At 38.3% G+C, this 16,349-nt stretch overlaps 1 protein-coding gene across 2 annotated transcripts in view; it reads left to right on the top strand.

Annotated features, from left to right (window-relative positions):
• UBP1 (upstream binding protein 1) overlaps positions 1 to 16,349 on the top strand; it is a 61,153-nt gene that overhangs the window by 4,817 nt on the left and 39,987 nt on the right. For both annotated transcript variants that reach the window (XM_023513908.1, XM_023513907.1), the window contains exon 2: positions 13,253 to 13,404. In XM_023513908.1, the coding sequence (XP_023369676.1) occupies positions 13,253 to 13,404 (152 nt within the window). The remainder of the gene's footprint in view (positions 1 to 13,252; positions 13,405 to 16,349) is intronic.

Below are 16,349 nucleotides of genomic sequence, written 5' to 3'. Positions count from 1 at the left end.
TCTCACACTTGTTCAAGCTGGCCTTGAACTCCTGACCTTAAGGGATCTTCCCACCTCAGCCTCCCAGAATGGTAGGATTGTAGGCTTGAGCTACCATGCCCAGCCTTTAGCTGACTCCTAAAAAAAATTTTTTTTTAAAAACAGAGTTTCACTGTGTTGCCCACCGTAGAGTGCTGTGGCATCATAGCTCACAGTAACCTGAAACTCCTGGGCTTACGCAATTCTCTTGCCTTATCCTCCCAGGTAGCTGGGACTACAGGCACCAGCCACAGTGCTGGCTATTTGTTGTTGTTGTTGTTGTTGTAGTTGTCATTGTTGTTTAAATGGCCTGGCTTGGTTTGAACCCCCCACCCTGGATATATGTGGCCAGCACCCTACCTACTGAGCTACGGACCCTACCCTAAGAAAACTTTTATATTATCTTATAAAGGTCATGTCTAAGCCCTATTTGTTACACTTAACAAATTTATGATTATGTTAAAGATTTATGTTGTTATAAATCTTTAATATGATTTTATTAAAGATTTGATATGAGTATTAAAAAAAGAAAAGAAAATAGTGACTAATTCTCACATAAATTGGATTTAATTTTGACCAAAGTACATTACTTAAACATTAATTTTTAATTCAACTTGTTAATATGTTGTTTAGGATATTGCATCCTCATTTATAAGTGAAATATGTTTGTAATTTCTTATTATAATAATATTTTTTTTCCAATTTTAATATCAGGTGTATCCAGATGAAGTAGAGTGACTTTGAAGTATTTCTTCTTTTTCTATTTTCAATAGGATTTGGCATGATCTGTTTTTTGAAATTATCTTTTATTTTTATTTATAAATATTAGTTGTCTATTTTTTTGAGACTTTGGAAAAAAAATAAGAAGTTAACTGGTGACTCTATACTGAACCTCAGAGTCAAAGCATTCCATGATAGACATAATCTTATTTGACAATGTGAATGTTACTTTTTTAAAATTTTTTAAAAAATTTTTTTGAGACAGAGTTTCACTTTATCACCCTCATTACAGTGCCGTGGCATCACAGCAACCTCCAACTCCTGGGCTTAGGCAGTTCTTGTGCCTCAGCCTCCTGAGTAGCTGGGACTACAGGCGCCCGCTGGCACTACAGGGCCCGGTTATTTTTTTGTTGCAGTTTGGCCGGGGCCAGGTTTGAACGTCCTACCCACTGAGCCACGTGGGCCGCCCAAGCATTATTATTATTATTATTATTATTGCTCAATATTTTGTTGCAGCAGTCATCTGATTTCTTTTCTGAACGTATTTATCTTCGTTTGTTCTTTATGAGGTTTTTGTTTCTAGTCCTTATCTTAAACATTATTACTGTTATTAAATTTTAAGCCTTTTTAATTTTGTGAAGGTAAAAAGTGGAAACCAAATAAACACATGTATATGTATAGAGAAGATTTAAAAAAAGATTTATGTTATAAATCTTTTTGAAACAAAAAATCTACTTTATTTTGAAATGGGAGATACAGCTACATAATCCATAGTTTACAAATAACTTGCTAAATTGAAACTGCTTTGAGTTGAAGACATTTCCTATATGGATCAAAAAGTTAAAATGTCAGTCTATTTAAAGAGTCTGTATAGCAAGGTGACTAGATAACAACAATTTATTCTTGAAAGATGCTGAGAGTGGATGTTAAGTGCTTTCACCACAGTAGTAACTGTGATGTGATGTAATGCATTTGTTGTATTTGATTATCCTACAGTGTGTATATATATCAAAACATCATGTTGATAAATGCATACAGTGTTATCTCTCAGCTTAAAAATTAAAGAGTAAATTAAAGTCAGGATACAGACCCTGAGGTAACAGGAAAATTTTGACTTAGATTAATGCTGAGTTAGCAAAAGATTAGTAAGAATAAGGTTTATTATGTAGCTGTTAATAGCTGATGATTTTTTTTTTTGTCTCCTGATAAAACAGAATGTCCCTGAGTAGGTGACATATATCTTAGAAATATAGATGGTCTCTTACCATCTTATGAAAGCAACATGTATTCAGTAGAAACACACTTATAAGAAACCATACTTTGTATTCCTAATTTTGGTCTTTTCCTAGGCCAGTGGTATGCAGTATGATACTTTCACATGATGTTGGGCAGTAGCAGCTAGCCATGGAGCTCAGTCAGCCATCATCAATACTCTATACTTTATTGTGTTGCCAAATGATTTCGACCAGCTATTGCAGTGGTTCTCAACCTTCCTAATGCCGCAACCCTTTAATATAGCTCCTCATGTTGTGGTGACCCCCAACCATAAAACTATTTTCCTTGCTTCTTCATAACTGTAGTTTTGCTACTGTTATGAATCATAATGTAAATATCTGATATGCAGGATGGTCTTAGGCAACCCCTGTGAAAGGGTTATTGACCCCCAAAAGGTTTGAGACCCACAGGTTGACAACTGCTGAGCTATAGGCTAATGCATTTTGAGCATGTCTATGGTAGGCTGGGCTAAGCTGTGATATAGGTTAGGTGTGTTGGATGTATTTTCAACTTATAATGAGTTTATTGGGACTTAACTCTGAAGTTGAGGATCACAGAAATTGGAGGATCAGTGAAATTTTAAAAATAAATTATGAGGCTCTGTGCCTGTAGCTCAGGTGGCTAAGGCGCCAGCTACGTACACCAGAGCTGGTGGGGGTTTGAATCCAGCCCAGGCTTGTCAAACAACAGTGACAATTACAACCAAAAAATAGCCGGGCATTGTGGCGGGAACCTGTAGTCCCAGCTACTTGGGAGGCTGAGGCGAGAGAATTGCTTAAGTCCAGGAGTTGGAAGTTGCTGTGAGCTATGACAGCATGGCACTCTACCCAGGGCAACAGCTTGAGGCTCTGTCTCAAAAAAATAGAAAAATAAATAAATAAATTATGAGTGGTACTTGAGAATACTTTCAGAATTAGTAATCATTTCTATAAAACTTCTCATTTACAGGTTTAAAAAATCTTTTTCTGTATTTAATCTTGTCTGTAGCACAGGAAAGAATTTAGTAAATTACTGATTCTAAAATACTTATTTCAGATTATAGCATCCACATTAGTTTTTAAATTTATTTCCTTATGCAGGGGTCATTGAATCTTTTCTGTAAAGAGGTAGTAAATATTTTAGGCTTTGTGGGCAGTATAGACTGTCACTTTTTTTTCCTTTTTTATAACCCCTTTAAGAAATGTAAAGCCATTCATATAAAGACAGGCTGGCTGGATTTGGCTGTTGATCCATAATTTGGTCTCTGCTCTAACTGATGGACTCTTATACAGTAATGGACTTTGATTGCCATGGAAAGGGATTTGATGAGCATTGAAATGTTGGGTTTGAGAAGTTATTTTTATGTATACTAAAAATATCTCAGTTAATTTACACAATTCTATTGTTTGTCCATAGATCTTTATTGTGTTAAGTTATTAAAATTTAGGATGGTTTTCCACCTCCTACCTCTCACCCCAAAGTTCAGCATAGTTTATTGGGGATGCTTAAAGCTTGACAATTATGGATATAGTATCATAAACTTGATATGTGAGCCACGTGCTTTTGCCCACGCCAGTAATCCTAGTGCTCTGGGATGCTGAGATTGATGGATTACTTGAGCTCAGGAGTGCAAAACCAGCCTGAGCAAGAGTGAGACCTCTGTCTCTACCAAAAAATAGAAATAAAAATAATTAGCCGGGTGCCGTGGCAGGAATTTGAGGTTGCTGTGAGCTATGATGAGCCATGGGACTCAAATCCTGGGCAAGAGAGGGAGACTCTCTCTTTCAATAAATAAATAAATAAATAAACAAAAAACCCTAACCTGATATGTTTCATTGCAGCAGCACTGTTGACTTGGCAGGATACACGTAAACATTTGCTGTTGGTGGAATGCTGTCTGATGCTTCATTTTCTTGCTGTGGGTTCTGTGACTGAATTTAGAAGAAGCTCTGTGACACTTCCTTTGGGATAGATCTAATACATGGGGATAAAATTGTTAGCATTTGGTCTTTTTGTAAATTTTTAACTCAGTTTTTGGAAGATTTTGAAAATGTTGCCTTGATAAACTATGACAAAGCTAGTTTTTATTCATGTATTACTAGATGAACATTTTAATTTAAAAAATGCTTTTCATTTGGAAGTTTTATGTTATAGAAATAGTATAGAGTGCTCACATGATAGCCTTCACTCAGCTTTTCTTATGTCAGTAGAGTACAATTTTCAAAATCTGGAAATTAGCTGTGGAGCACTACTGTTCTCTAAAGAACAAACTTTTATTTGGATTTCACAGTTTTCCTCCTGTTCTCCCTTTTCTAATCCAAGATCTCGTTAGTTTTTGTCTACTGTGACAGTTATTTCTGTCTCTCCTGTGATTGTGACACTTCTGATGTGTAGTGGTCTAAACATGTAACTTTTTTTGGACGCTAAAGATTAGATATACTAGTGATGCTATTTGGCCTTGAGAGGACCTCTCTCATTTTAGCAGTGATTTTGGGTAGAGTAGGACCATTGTGTTGTTTGTTTAGGGATTACTCTGTCATCCATCTGAATCGAATAGGATGCAGCATATTTTGTAGTCATCTCATAATGAAAGTATTGAGACATTTTAAAGTATTTAAAATAATTGGACACCATTGTGTATTACCATAGTTTTTTAATTAAAATATTTTTTTCCAAAACAGAAAACCTAGCAAGAAGAGTAGGTTTTGTGTGTTTTACAAATCTCTTATATGTCTGACTTAGCAAAAGATAGATGGATTCTCACATCTTCTATTGGAATATATTGTTTTGTTGATGTATAATGAAACTCAGCCTCATGCAAGTGGCTGGAAAAAAAAGTCATATCACTAACCCTTTTAGATAATTGTGGATATTCTTAACATTACACCAACACTTGACAAATGGTAGTTTCATAAAAAGTTTAGTTGCTGTTATAGAATCAAACTACCAGTGTACTTTTTGTATCCTGTTATACTAGAATGAATTGTTTTTTGTTTTGCCTTTGTAGGGTGGCTAGGGCTTCAGTGCAGGGTTGTTCAGAGCACTAAAAACTTGAGTTTTTAGTCTTAATTAATTTTAGAGAGAATGTGTCCAAAGTTTGTTTCTTTCTCTTTTTTTTGAGACAGTCTCACTTTGTTGGCCTGGATAGAGTCCCATGGTGTCACAGTTCACAGCAACCTCAAATTCTTGGGCTCATCCTGTCCTCTTGCCTCAGCCTCCCAAGTACCTGGGACTACAGGCATCCACCCTGAAACCCTGCTATTTTTTAAAGACGGGTCTTGTTCCTGCTGGTCTTGAACTCCTGAGCTCAAGCAGTCCTGCCCACCTTAACTTCCCAGAGTGCTGGGATTACAGGAGTGAGCCATTGCTCCTGGCCAAAGTTTCACAAATAGGTTATCTCTATTCCTTGATGAAATTGGTCCTTAATTTTCTGTATGTCCATTTTTTAAAAATCAAGGCTAAATTAATTTCAAGTAAGTTAGAAATGTTTTATGAGCTAAAATGTTTTGTATGAGCTAAGTGTTTTTTCAAGGTTCTATAAAGCTCACCTGGATAACAGCTTGGATTTGGTGATTTTAACTTTTTTTTTTTAAAGAGACAGAGTCTCACTTTGTTGCCCTTGGTAGAGTGCTGTGGCATCACAGCTCACAGCAACCTCCAGCCCTTGGGCTTAGGCGATTGTCTTGCCTCAGCCTCCTGAGTAGCTGGGACTACAGGCGCCCGCCACAACACCTGAATATTTTTTTGTTGCAGTTTGGCCGGGGCTGGGTTCGAACCTGCCACCCTTGGTGTATGGAGCCCGTGCCCTCACTGAGCCACAGCCGCCACCCTTTAACTTTTTTTTGATGAGTAGATGTTTGACCACACGTGTGATTTGTTTAGTGGACATGAGAATGTTCTGATTTTCAGTGTCTTGTGGTTGGTCAAGTATAGCTTTTTACTTCCACTGTCAAGTATAGCTTTTTTCCTGCTCAGTAATTACACCATGATATCTTCATCTCCTCCCCTTCCCTGCTAGAGGGCTAAGTGACTCCTCTCCTCAGACTGACAACTCTTCCTTCCCTGCCTATTTTCAGTTGATTCTCTTGGAATACTTTACTGGGAAAACTGAATTTCTACATACTGTATTGTCTAATGAGTTTTTCTAGCATGTATCCAGATATGGATTTCTTTTTACTTAGTTAGCTGATTTGGACTTCTTAAATCAGTAGATTGGTATATTGTATTAGTTCTGGAATTTGCTCCATCTCTATTTCTTCAAAGAGATTGCCTCTCCAATCTTTTCTTCTTCTGGGACTTCAATGTAAAATATCATTCTGTCTTTTTTTTGAGACAGAATCTCACTATGTCACCCTCTGTAGAGTGCTGTGGCATCACAACTCACAGAAACCTCAAACTCTGGGGCTTAAGCGGTTCTCTTGCCTCAGCCTCCCTAGTAGCTGGACTATAGGAACCAATACTCGGCTGTTTTTTGGTTGCAGTTGTCATTGTGGTGTAGCAGGCCTAGGCCAGGTTTGAACCCGCCAACCTCGGTGTATGTGGCCAGCACCCTACTCACTGAGCTATGGGTTCTGAGCCCGTTCTGTCTTTTCTTAACTTCTCTTCCACGTTTCCCTCTCTGTGCTGCCTTCTGGATAACTTCTTTCTGCCTACCTGTATCTAGTTTCCTAAGTTGGTCTTCACTTTTGAACTGCTTAATGTTGACGGTTTTATTTCACAGTTCTCTTTGTTCTTTCTCAGTTATGTTGTCTCTTAAAGGTTCCTTTTCCTTGTAGAACTTCTCAGGCTGTTTATGTATGTATGTATGTATTTTTGTCAGAATCTCACTCTTTTGCCTAGGCTAGGATGCCATAGGCCAGCCTAGTTCACAGCAACCTCAAATGCCTGGGCTCAAGTGATCCTCCTACCTCAGCTCCTTGATTGCTGGTGCCTGCCATATGGTGGGCTAATTTTTCTATTTTTAGCAGAGACGGGGGTCTCGCTCTTTCTTAGGCTGGTCTCTTGCTCCTGAGCTCAAGCAATCTGCCTACCTCAATCTCCCAGAGTGCTATAATTACAGGCATGAGCCACTGCATCCAGCATTGTCTTTTATTTCTTTAAACAGTAAGCATAATTTTATAATATGGATCTGATAATTCCAGCATCTGAAGTCTGATTTGTACCCAGTCAGGAAAGTAGAAATCATTTGATGTTTCAAGCAAAGAGGGATTAAATAGAGGGATTAAGTAAATTATTTGATTACAAAGGGAGGGAGGGTTTGGGAGAGGGAGGGGCATGTACCTGATGTATACCTGATGTGTAACACACTGCAAGGATTTTGGGGAGGAGGCACGGCTGCTAATTCCCTGAAATTTCCAGCAACCACAGTCTGTGCAGCTACCTGCCTTTGTGTCTGGCTTTTTCTTTTCCCATTCTTGTAATTTCCCACCAGTGCTTTCCTTTGGAGCAGTAACTAGTAAGACTCTAGTTAGCAAGAAGTCTTCTTTATGGAGTTTTCAGGCCGTCAGTGCTCTGTAACTGAGGCAGAAAAGAGCTGAATACCAATAGACAGAATGTGGAATTGGATATATGCCATCTGTTGTTTTCCTATTGGTTTTTGCTGCTAGAGTCTTGTCTGTCCTTTTACGCCTGGTTATTTTTGGGTATTGGCATTTCACAATGACTTAGAATGATTTGATGTCCTTAGGCTTTTCATTTACTTGTCAAACCCCTGGGAGCCCTACCTGTCATTGGTTCCCTGGACTACTCTTGAGACGCTATCTAGTGCTGGAAGCCCATGGAAATGCTTTCTCTTCACCCTTAACCCTGAGCAGCGAGGTGTATCCATCCAGTTTAATGTGGACAGGGGTATCTTAGACCCACAACATAGCTTTGTGGTTCACTATCTTGTCAGCTCTTCAGTGCCTTTATGAATATATGTGTAATGCAGCTTTGTTTATTTCTTGTTCTCAGTGGAAGTAGAGTGGGGTAGTTTGACCTAAATTAGCCTTTACTAATTAGCCATTACTAAACATTTACTCAGTTTTCTATGTTATTTCCATCTTGGTTTCTTTCCTGCCTCATAAACCCTTTAGATTTTTTTTTTTTTTTTAGACAGAGCCTCAAGCTGTCCCCTTGGGTAGAGTGCTATGGCTTCACTGCTCACAGCAATCTCCAACTCCTGGGCTCAAGCGAGTCTCCTGCCTCAGCCTCCCAGGTAGCTGGGACCACAGGCGCCCGCCACAACGCCCGGCTATTTTTTGGTTGCAGCCATTATTGTTGTTTGGTGGGCCCAGGCTGGGGATTCGAACCCGCCACCTTAGGTGTATATGGCTGGCGCCTTAGCCACTTGAGCCACAGGCGCCGAGCCAAATCCTTTAGATTTTCATTTAGCTTCCAAATATGTTTTGGCTATCTTTCATTAAGAGAAATACAAATTTTAACTGCTTTTGAAAACTAATAAATAGTATAGTTAAATTTAAAAGCCTCCCCCTCACACTAGTGTCTCCCAGTCATTCATTTGTCCTCCCTGAAGGCAGCTTACAGTGCCGGATTTTTAGATGTCCTAATAGTAATAGTTTTTTGTGATTTCCAAGTCTTCTATAGCATCCTAATTTTTTTTTGAGACGGAGTCTCACTATGTTGCCCTCGGTAGAGCACTGTGGTGTCACAGCTCACAGCAACCTCAAACTCTGGGGCTTAAGCGATTCTCTTGCCTCAGCCTCCCAGTTGCTAAAACTGCAGGCCTGGGCTAAGTTTGAACCTGCCATCCCCGGTTTATGTGGCCGGCGCCCTAACCACTGAACTACGGGTGCCAAGCCTATAGCATCCTAATTTTGGGTGTTAACCTATGATAAAATTTGCCAACCTGTATTCTTTCAGTTTTGCCTTATAAAATGTACCATTTGGTTTCATGATTTTGAGACTGAGTTTAAAAATACAAGGCAAGACTATTGTAGCTTTCTGTTAAGTTTTTTATTCAGAAATGTCCTACTTTAGTTCAATTTAAGAATCTGTCTTTAATGCTCAAAAGTCTGTTTCTGTTTATAGGATTACAAATACCATTGGATATTAGGACTTTCTTATGGTTCTGCATAGAAATTATGATCTTAAAATGTCTGGAAATGTAGTTTTCCATTGTAGTAATAATTGATTTTTTTTTTTTTAAAGAGGTAAGATCTTGCTCTGTTATCCATGCTGAAGTGCAGTGGTGCTATCATAGCTCACTGCAGCCTCCAGCTCCTGGGCTCAAGTGATCGTCCCATCTTAGCCTCCCAAGTAGCTAGTACTGTAGTCATGCACCACCATGCCTGGCTACTTTTTAAAAGATTTTATTTATAGAGACGGTCTTGCCATGTTGCCAGGCTGGTCTCAAACTCCTGGCTTCAAGTGATCCTTCCTCCTTGGCCTCCCAGAGTGCTCAGATTAGTGGTGTGAGCCACTGTGCATGGCTTCAGTTTATAATTAATGCTAAAGTTAGCTAATTGATTTAGCAAATGTTTGGACTTCTTTGTGTTAGATGCTGAGGTCAATCAGTGAAGAAACAAGTTTGGGACTTATATATTTATGGGGCATACCAGCTTAAGTCATGTCTATTGTTGGAAAATGGTGAGAGCTGTATGTAGAGGGTACATATGTGGAGGGTAAAGGAAATTGGGAGTGTGGATGTGAGAACTGCAGTGTCAAGTCCTTCTGAGAAGGCAACATGGAATAAAATGATATCCATTAGAAGAGCCACTGGCAAGGCCCTGGAAAAGGCATGAAGGGAGGCTAGTATGGCTGGGGCAGGTGGAGAGAGGGGGTGAGGAGCACGTTAGGTAGGGCCTTGTAGGAGTTTATAAGGACCTTGGTTGAAAGTGAGCTGATGGAGTGAGCTAATTTCAGAGAAATTAAATGATCTGACTTCTGTTTGAAAAGAATCATTGGTTGCCATGTTGATTGGAATGCATTTTCTTTCTAATTAAGTAAAAAATTGGGAATTCAAGGGCAAGTGATTTTAGGTGTTTATATGTTAAGCTTGTTCAAGGGTCATTCAGCACCTGCTATAAACAGTATTTTTTTCTGCGTGGATCATTGAGGCTATAAGTGAATAAAAAGGGAATTGTCTTCTAGGGCCTGAAGCATGTACAATTTTATCATCTGTATGTGACAATTTATAAATAGCTATTTTCATGCAGTCCTATTTATGTCTTATTTTGATGACCTATATCTAATGATCAACCCAAGCAATTAGCATTAAAGTCTTTAAAATTACTCCTCATGTTATTTTTCAATATAATTAACTAATGCTTCTGAGTCAGAGTTCTCATTTCACTCTTTCCTTTCTCACCAAGAGGGATTTAAATGCTTACATAAGTATGGCATAAGAATATACTGTATATTTTTTTAGCCAGATGTGGTGGTTTATGCCTGTAATCTCAGCACTTTGGGAGGCTAAAGCAAGCAGGTTGCTTGCAGCCAGGAATTTGAGACCAGACTGGGCAGCACAGTGAGATCCTGTCTCTACAAAACATTTAAGAAATCCGGCATGGGTAGTATGCACCTGTAGTCCCAGCTACTTAGGAAGCTGAGATAGGAGGATCCCTTGAGTCACAAAGTTACAGTGTGCTATCATTGTACCACTGAACTCTGGCCTAGGTAACAGAGGGAGACTTTCTCTCTTAACAAAAAAAAAAAAAAGAAAGAAATACACACTATTTTCATCTATCCTTGGGCCTTGACTATTGTGACTTGTTTATAAAGAGAACTGATCTGATTGTTGAGGTCTCAGGAAAAGTTTTTACCTCTGTCCCGAAGGCAGGAACTTACAGGAGATAAAACTACAGGGTGTGGAGGATTCTTGGAGGGTAGATACCATTGCAGACCTTGGTTATTCTTTTGTACTTAGGAGTGTTTTGATGGTTCCTAGGTATAAATAAAAGAGAATGAGGAGAAGTAGTAGATAATTTAGTGTCTTTGAAAATGAGCTTTAAAAGAAATACATGTGGTGAGGTGGGAATGCAGGTAGGAGACTGTTCCTTCCCAGCGTTTCCCTCCCATTTTATTTGTTTCCACATTTCTTTATTTGTCTTAAGACTGAGTCAATACATTCTGCTTTTGAATTGAATTTAATTAGAGTGGGCTACCAAATGTCTGAGTTAGCCAACAGCTTGTAGGGAAATAAAAGTGAATCCTAGCACTCTGGGAGGCCGAGGTGGGTGTATTCCTTGAGCTTTGAAGTTTGAGACCAGCCTGGGCAAGAGCAAGATCTCATCTCTACTAATAATAGAAAAACTGAGGCAAGAGGATCACTTGTACCTAAGAGTTAGAAGTTGCTCTGAGCTATGATAACACCATGGCACTCTACTCAGGGTGACAGAGTGAGACTTTCAAAAAAAGAAAAAGGTAAAAATGGTCAATTCAGTCAAGTTTCCGTTATTGCTGTTAAAATAGTATTTATTCATTTGGATATTTTGTTGTTATTACTGTTATTTTACTTTTTATTGAAGAATGAATAAAGAATGTATAGAAGAGCTAACAAGACATAAATGTACATCTCATGGAATTATCTCAAAAATAATCACCCTCTGTACATTAATAAGTATGTAAAATGGTGTAGGCATTTTGGAAAAGTTTGGCAATTTCTCAAAAAGTTAAACAGAGTTATCATATGGCCCAGTAATTCCACTTACAGGTATATATATATCCTAGAGAATTGAAATCATGTGTACACAAAAATATATGAAAGTGCTCACATACCATGATTCATAATAGCCAAAAAATGGAAAAAAACCAAATGTTCATCACTTGGTGAATGGATGCCGAATGTGGTATGTCCATACAATGTAAAGAAGTTATAAAAAGCAATGCTGTGCCAGACATGGTGGCCTACACCTATAGTCCCAGCTATTTGGGAGGCTGAGGCAGGAGGACCACTTGAGCCCAGGAGTGCTAGTATAACCTAGACAACATAGTGAGACCCTATTGAAGAAAAAAAAAAAGAAATACAGCTACATGTTAAAACATAAATAGTCCTTGAAACATGTTAGGAGAAATAAACCAGTCATATAAAGACCACATAGTTACATGATTACCTTTATGTTCAGTGTCCAGAATAGGCAAATCTATAGAGATAGACAGTGTATCATTAGTTGCCAGGGGCTGAGTGGGTCCAAGGATGGAATGGGTACAGAATTTCTTTTTTTGTTTTGTTTTTTGAGACAGAGCCTCAAGCTGTCGCCTTGGGTAGAGAACTGTGGCATCACAGCTCACCTCAACCTCCAACTCCTGGGCTCAAGCGATTCTCCTGCCTCCACCTCCCAAGTAGCTGGGACTACAGGCGCCCGCCACAATGCCCGGCTATTTTTTGGTTGCAGCCGTCATTGTTGTTTGGTGGGTCCGGGCTGGATTCGAACCCACCAGCTCAGGTGTATGTGGCTGGCACCTTAGCCGGTTGAGGCATAGGCGCCAAGCCCAGAATTTCTTTTTTGATGTGAGACAATGTTCAGTTAGAGATGAGTGATGGTTGCACAATCCTGTGACTATATGAAATACTTAAAAGGGTGACTTTTATGGTATGTAAATTTTACTCAATAAAGCTATTAATGACAACAGGAAAAAACCTCAACATATTCATATGTATTTAAATTCGGGTTGACAGAGTATACACAGAAAAACCCCTGCATCTTTCTCCCAGTCAATGCCCCGAATTATTGTGGAGGCAGGTGGAATAGCAGCTGTTTCTAATGCGACTGTTAGTGTCTCAGAAGGAGTCATTGTTTTAGAGGAGGCATAAAGTTTTATGTTCTCTGTCCTTGCCAGGCCTAGCAGGGAACTTTTTGTAAAGCACCATTTTAATCAAATGCTTCTTTGTAATTTTGTTGTGCCAATGTGACCTACCTTTGGCAGCAGTAATAATTCCTCTCTTTTAAAACAGGTAACTATGCATTCTCAACTTGCTTTTTTTTATCGTAGAAATAATTTGGGGTTTAACATTTTTGAAGAATTTTTTAAAGTACCACATATATTATCGGCCTGATCTGTTACTTTATCAGTAGCATGGAGTTTATTAACTACTGCTGATTGTATACACTTAATCATAGCCACGCCTAATCTTCTACTAGTAATGTGTGTTGTTAAAACCATCCGTTAGGTGAATCAGATTAGCATTAGTAAGTAGTTCTTTTATTCTATATACAATTTCTGATCTTAAATTTTAAAAGAAACTATCCCTAAATGTTTATATGCTTTTAAATATTTTAAACTCCAAATAAGATCAGTGTTAATTTTTTTTGTTTTCCAGTGATGTTTTGGCATTGCCCATTTTCAAGCAGGAAGATTCCAGCCTTCCGCTGGATGGTGAAACTAAACACCCACCTTTTCAGTATGTGATGTGTGCTGCAACATCTCCAGCAGTAAAACTGCATGATGAAACCCTCACTTACTTGAACCAAGGTTAGTATGTCTGTGTCATATTGCAACATGCAAGAATTTAGAAAAATCCAAAATAAATGTTTTGGCATTATGGCCTTGATTACTGGTAATAATTTAAAATTAGATTCTTTTTCTTAAATTTTACAACTTTAGTCAATGAAAACTGTAGGGATTTTATTGTGAGCCAAGTTAATAGATTTGTTAAGTCTGTGAAGGATTTATAACAGAGTTTTTCAGACATAATCCAAAGGAGGAACAAGTAGGAAAGAGTGTCAGTTATTTTTAGGGACAGTTGTTTCAGTATGGAACTTGAAAATGAATCAGAAGTCCAGCTGGCAAGGAACCTGGATCTCCAACATAAGGCAGTTTAGTGCTGAAAATAGACTTAAGCTTCAATAAGATGAGGTCTGGCTAAATAAACTGTGTCAAATTTTATCTTCTCATATCTTGTTTATATTTTATGTCAGCGTGTTACATTTTGGTGATAAGAAAGAGTGGGCAGGATGGAAAAAAGATGTGGCAGTAGAGTTTACCTTTGGAAACTATGCAGTTTGGGCTAATTTTCTAATTAGAAAAAAAATTGGAATTGTTCATCTATTCATTTAAGATTATATTGTAATTATTATTATTATTTTTGAGACAGAGTCTCACTGTGTCACCCTTGGTAGAGTTCCATGGCGTCACAGTTCACAGCAACCTCAAACTCTTGGGCTTAAGCAATTCTCTTGCCTCAGCCTCCCAAGTAGCTGGGACTACAGGCGCCTACCACAACACTCAGTTATTTTTTTGTTGCAGTTGTTTAGCTAGCCCAGGCTGGGTTTGAACCCACCACCCTCAGCGTATGTGGCTGGCGCTGTAATGACTGTGCTACAGGTGCTGAGCCTATATTATGATTATTTTTATGTCATTAAATAGAATTTGTACTTCCTTGAACTTTTGGAAAGAACTAGAGATTTTAGACTATTTACTTATGATTAATATTCTGAAATGTGGAAGAAAAACTTATTTCTGACTTTTATACATAAGTAGGAATCTAAGAGATTTTACTGTAGGAAGGTCTGTCTGTAGCACCAGTGACAATATACTGTCACTTTGTTTTTAATACTTGGTATTTGGATAGGCTTTCTGTTATCTGATACTTAAGTTTTAAATTTGAAAGACCCTTAAGAATTTATTTGGTACTCTGTTTAGTTGTAAAAATCTCAGAGGAAACAATGTATGGGTAAGGATATTCACTATAACTTTATTTCTACAGACAAAAAAGAAAATAATTTCAGTTTCCCTTACTTGGGAATAGAATTTGTTACAGGCATGTGTGCCTAAACATACACATACACCCTGTTTAAAGGAATGTGTAGGGTGTGTATCTGTTGGCCTGGGGGATGTCTGTAGTTTATCACTGTTATTATTAAACTGATAAAGATATTTCATACTGACGAAAGTTACAGTCTGCCATCTGCAGTGGTGCTGTACAGTAGGATGACATAAACTGAATGCTCATGGTGTGTGAAGGATCAAACTAAATATAGTGTTACCTTATTCAGTTCCTACAATAGCCCTAGAAGAGGTTTTAGTAGTACATTCTACAGATTAAACTTAACAGATTGTTAATTTGCTCAATGCTAATTTAGAAAGCTCAGTTTTTTTAAAAAAAAAAATAGTTTTGTTTTGTTTTGTTGAAACAGAGTCTCACTTTGTCACCCTTGGTAGAGTGCCTTGGTGTCATAGCTGACAGCGACTTCCAACTCTTGGGGTCAAGTGATTTCTTTTGTCTCACCCTCCCAAGTAGCTGGGACTATAGGTACCTGCCACAGTGCCTGGCTATGTTTTTAGAGATGGGGTCTCACTCTTGCTTATGCTAGTCTTGAACCCATGAGCTCAGGCAATCCACCCACCTCGGCCTCCCAGAGTGCTAGAATTACAGATGTGAGCCACCATGCCTGGCCTCTAAAAAAATTATTGAAGTATATATAGTAGTGTGCACAGGTTTTAAACATCCGTACAGTTCCATGAATTGTAATGTTTGTTTATATTCTCTTGAAACTATCTTATATCCAACATTTCTAGCACTCCAGCAGATTCCCCTGAGTCTGTTCCTCCAGTGGTATCTGACTTGAATATAAGACAAACAGGTATAAATGTACAAAACAATATTTAAAAATGATTGATTATGGTTAAAAGTGAATGGACTTGATGAATTTTATCCAGGCATTTCAATAAAATCCATGAATACCTTTTGAGATGAAGTGACATGGCTGTGGAAAGTTGTTACAAAGCATACCTCAGTGACACCATTTTTAGTGTAGTAAGTAATATCTATCAGTTTTGATAGTGTGATTTTAAGTAGTAACATAAGTTACTATTTTTTCTTTCTGTTTATAAAAGTCAATTTGTTACTGTTTTTAATACACATGAATCCATTTTCTTGTATTGAAATGAAATCTTCAGCTCCACCCAGGAAAATAACTTACAATGGAAATGGAGTCTTGTTTATTTAAAAATGATGTGGAGGCCAGGTGTGGTGGCTCATGCCTATTATCCTAGCACTTTGGGAAGCTAAGGCAGGTAGATTGTCTGAGCGCAGGAGTTTGAGACCAGCCTGAGCAAGAGTGAGACCCCTATCTCTAAAAGTAGCAGTGGTGGGTGGCTGTAGTCCCAGCTCCTAGGGAGGGTGAGGCAAGAGGATCTCTTTTTGAGGTTGCTGTGAGCTTTGATGCCATTGCACTCTATTGAGGGTAACAAATGAGACTCTTGTCTCAAAAAAATAAAAAAGTTACACGGTGGCACCTGTGGCTCAAAGGAGTAGGCCGCCAGCCCTATATACTGGAGGTGGCAGGTTCAAACCCGGCCCTGGCCAAAAACTGCAAAAAAAATAAATTATAATAATATGGAGGTTTTATAGGAAGGGATTAGATAGCGTACTTGAAACTCATTTATCAATACAGGTTTTTTTTTTTTTTTTTTTT

This window comes from Otolemur garnettii, unplaced genomic scaffold (assembly GCF_000181295.1).
Source record: "Otolemur garnettii isolate 467f Iridium unplaced genomic scaffold, OtoGar3 scaffold00002, whole genome shotgun sequence".
Taxonomy (NCBI): Eukaryota; Metazoa; Chordata; class Mammalia; order Primates; family Galagidae; genus Otolemur; species Otolemur garnettii.
Note: the sequence above shows the minus strand (reverse complement) of the source record. Positions and strands in the feature narration are given on the sequence as shown.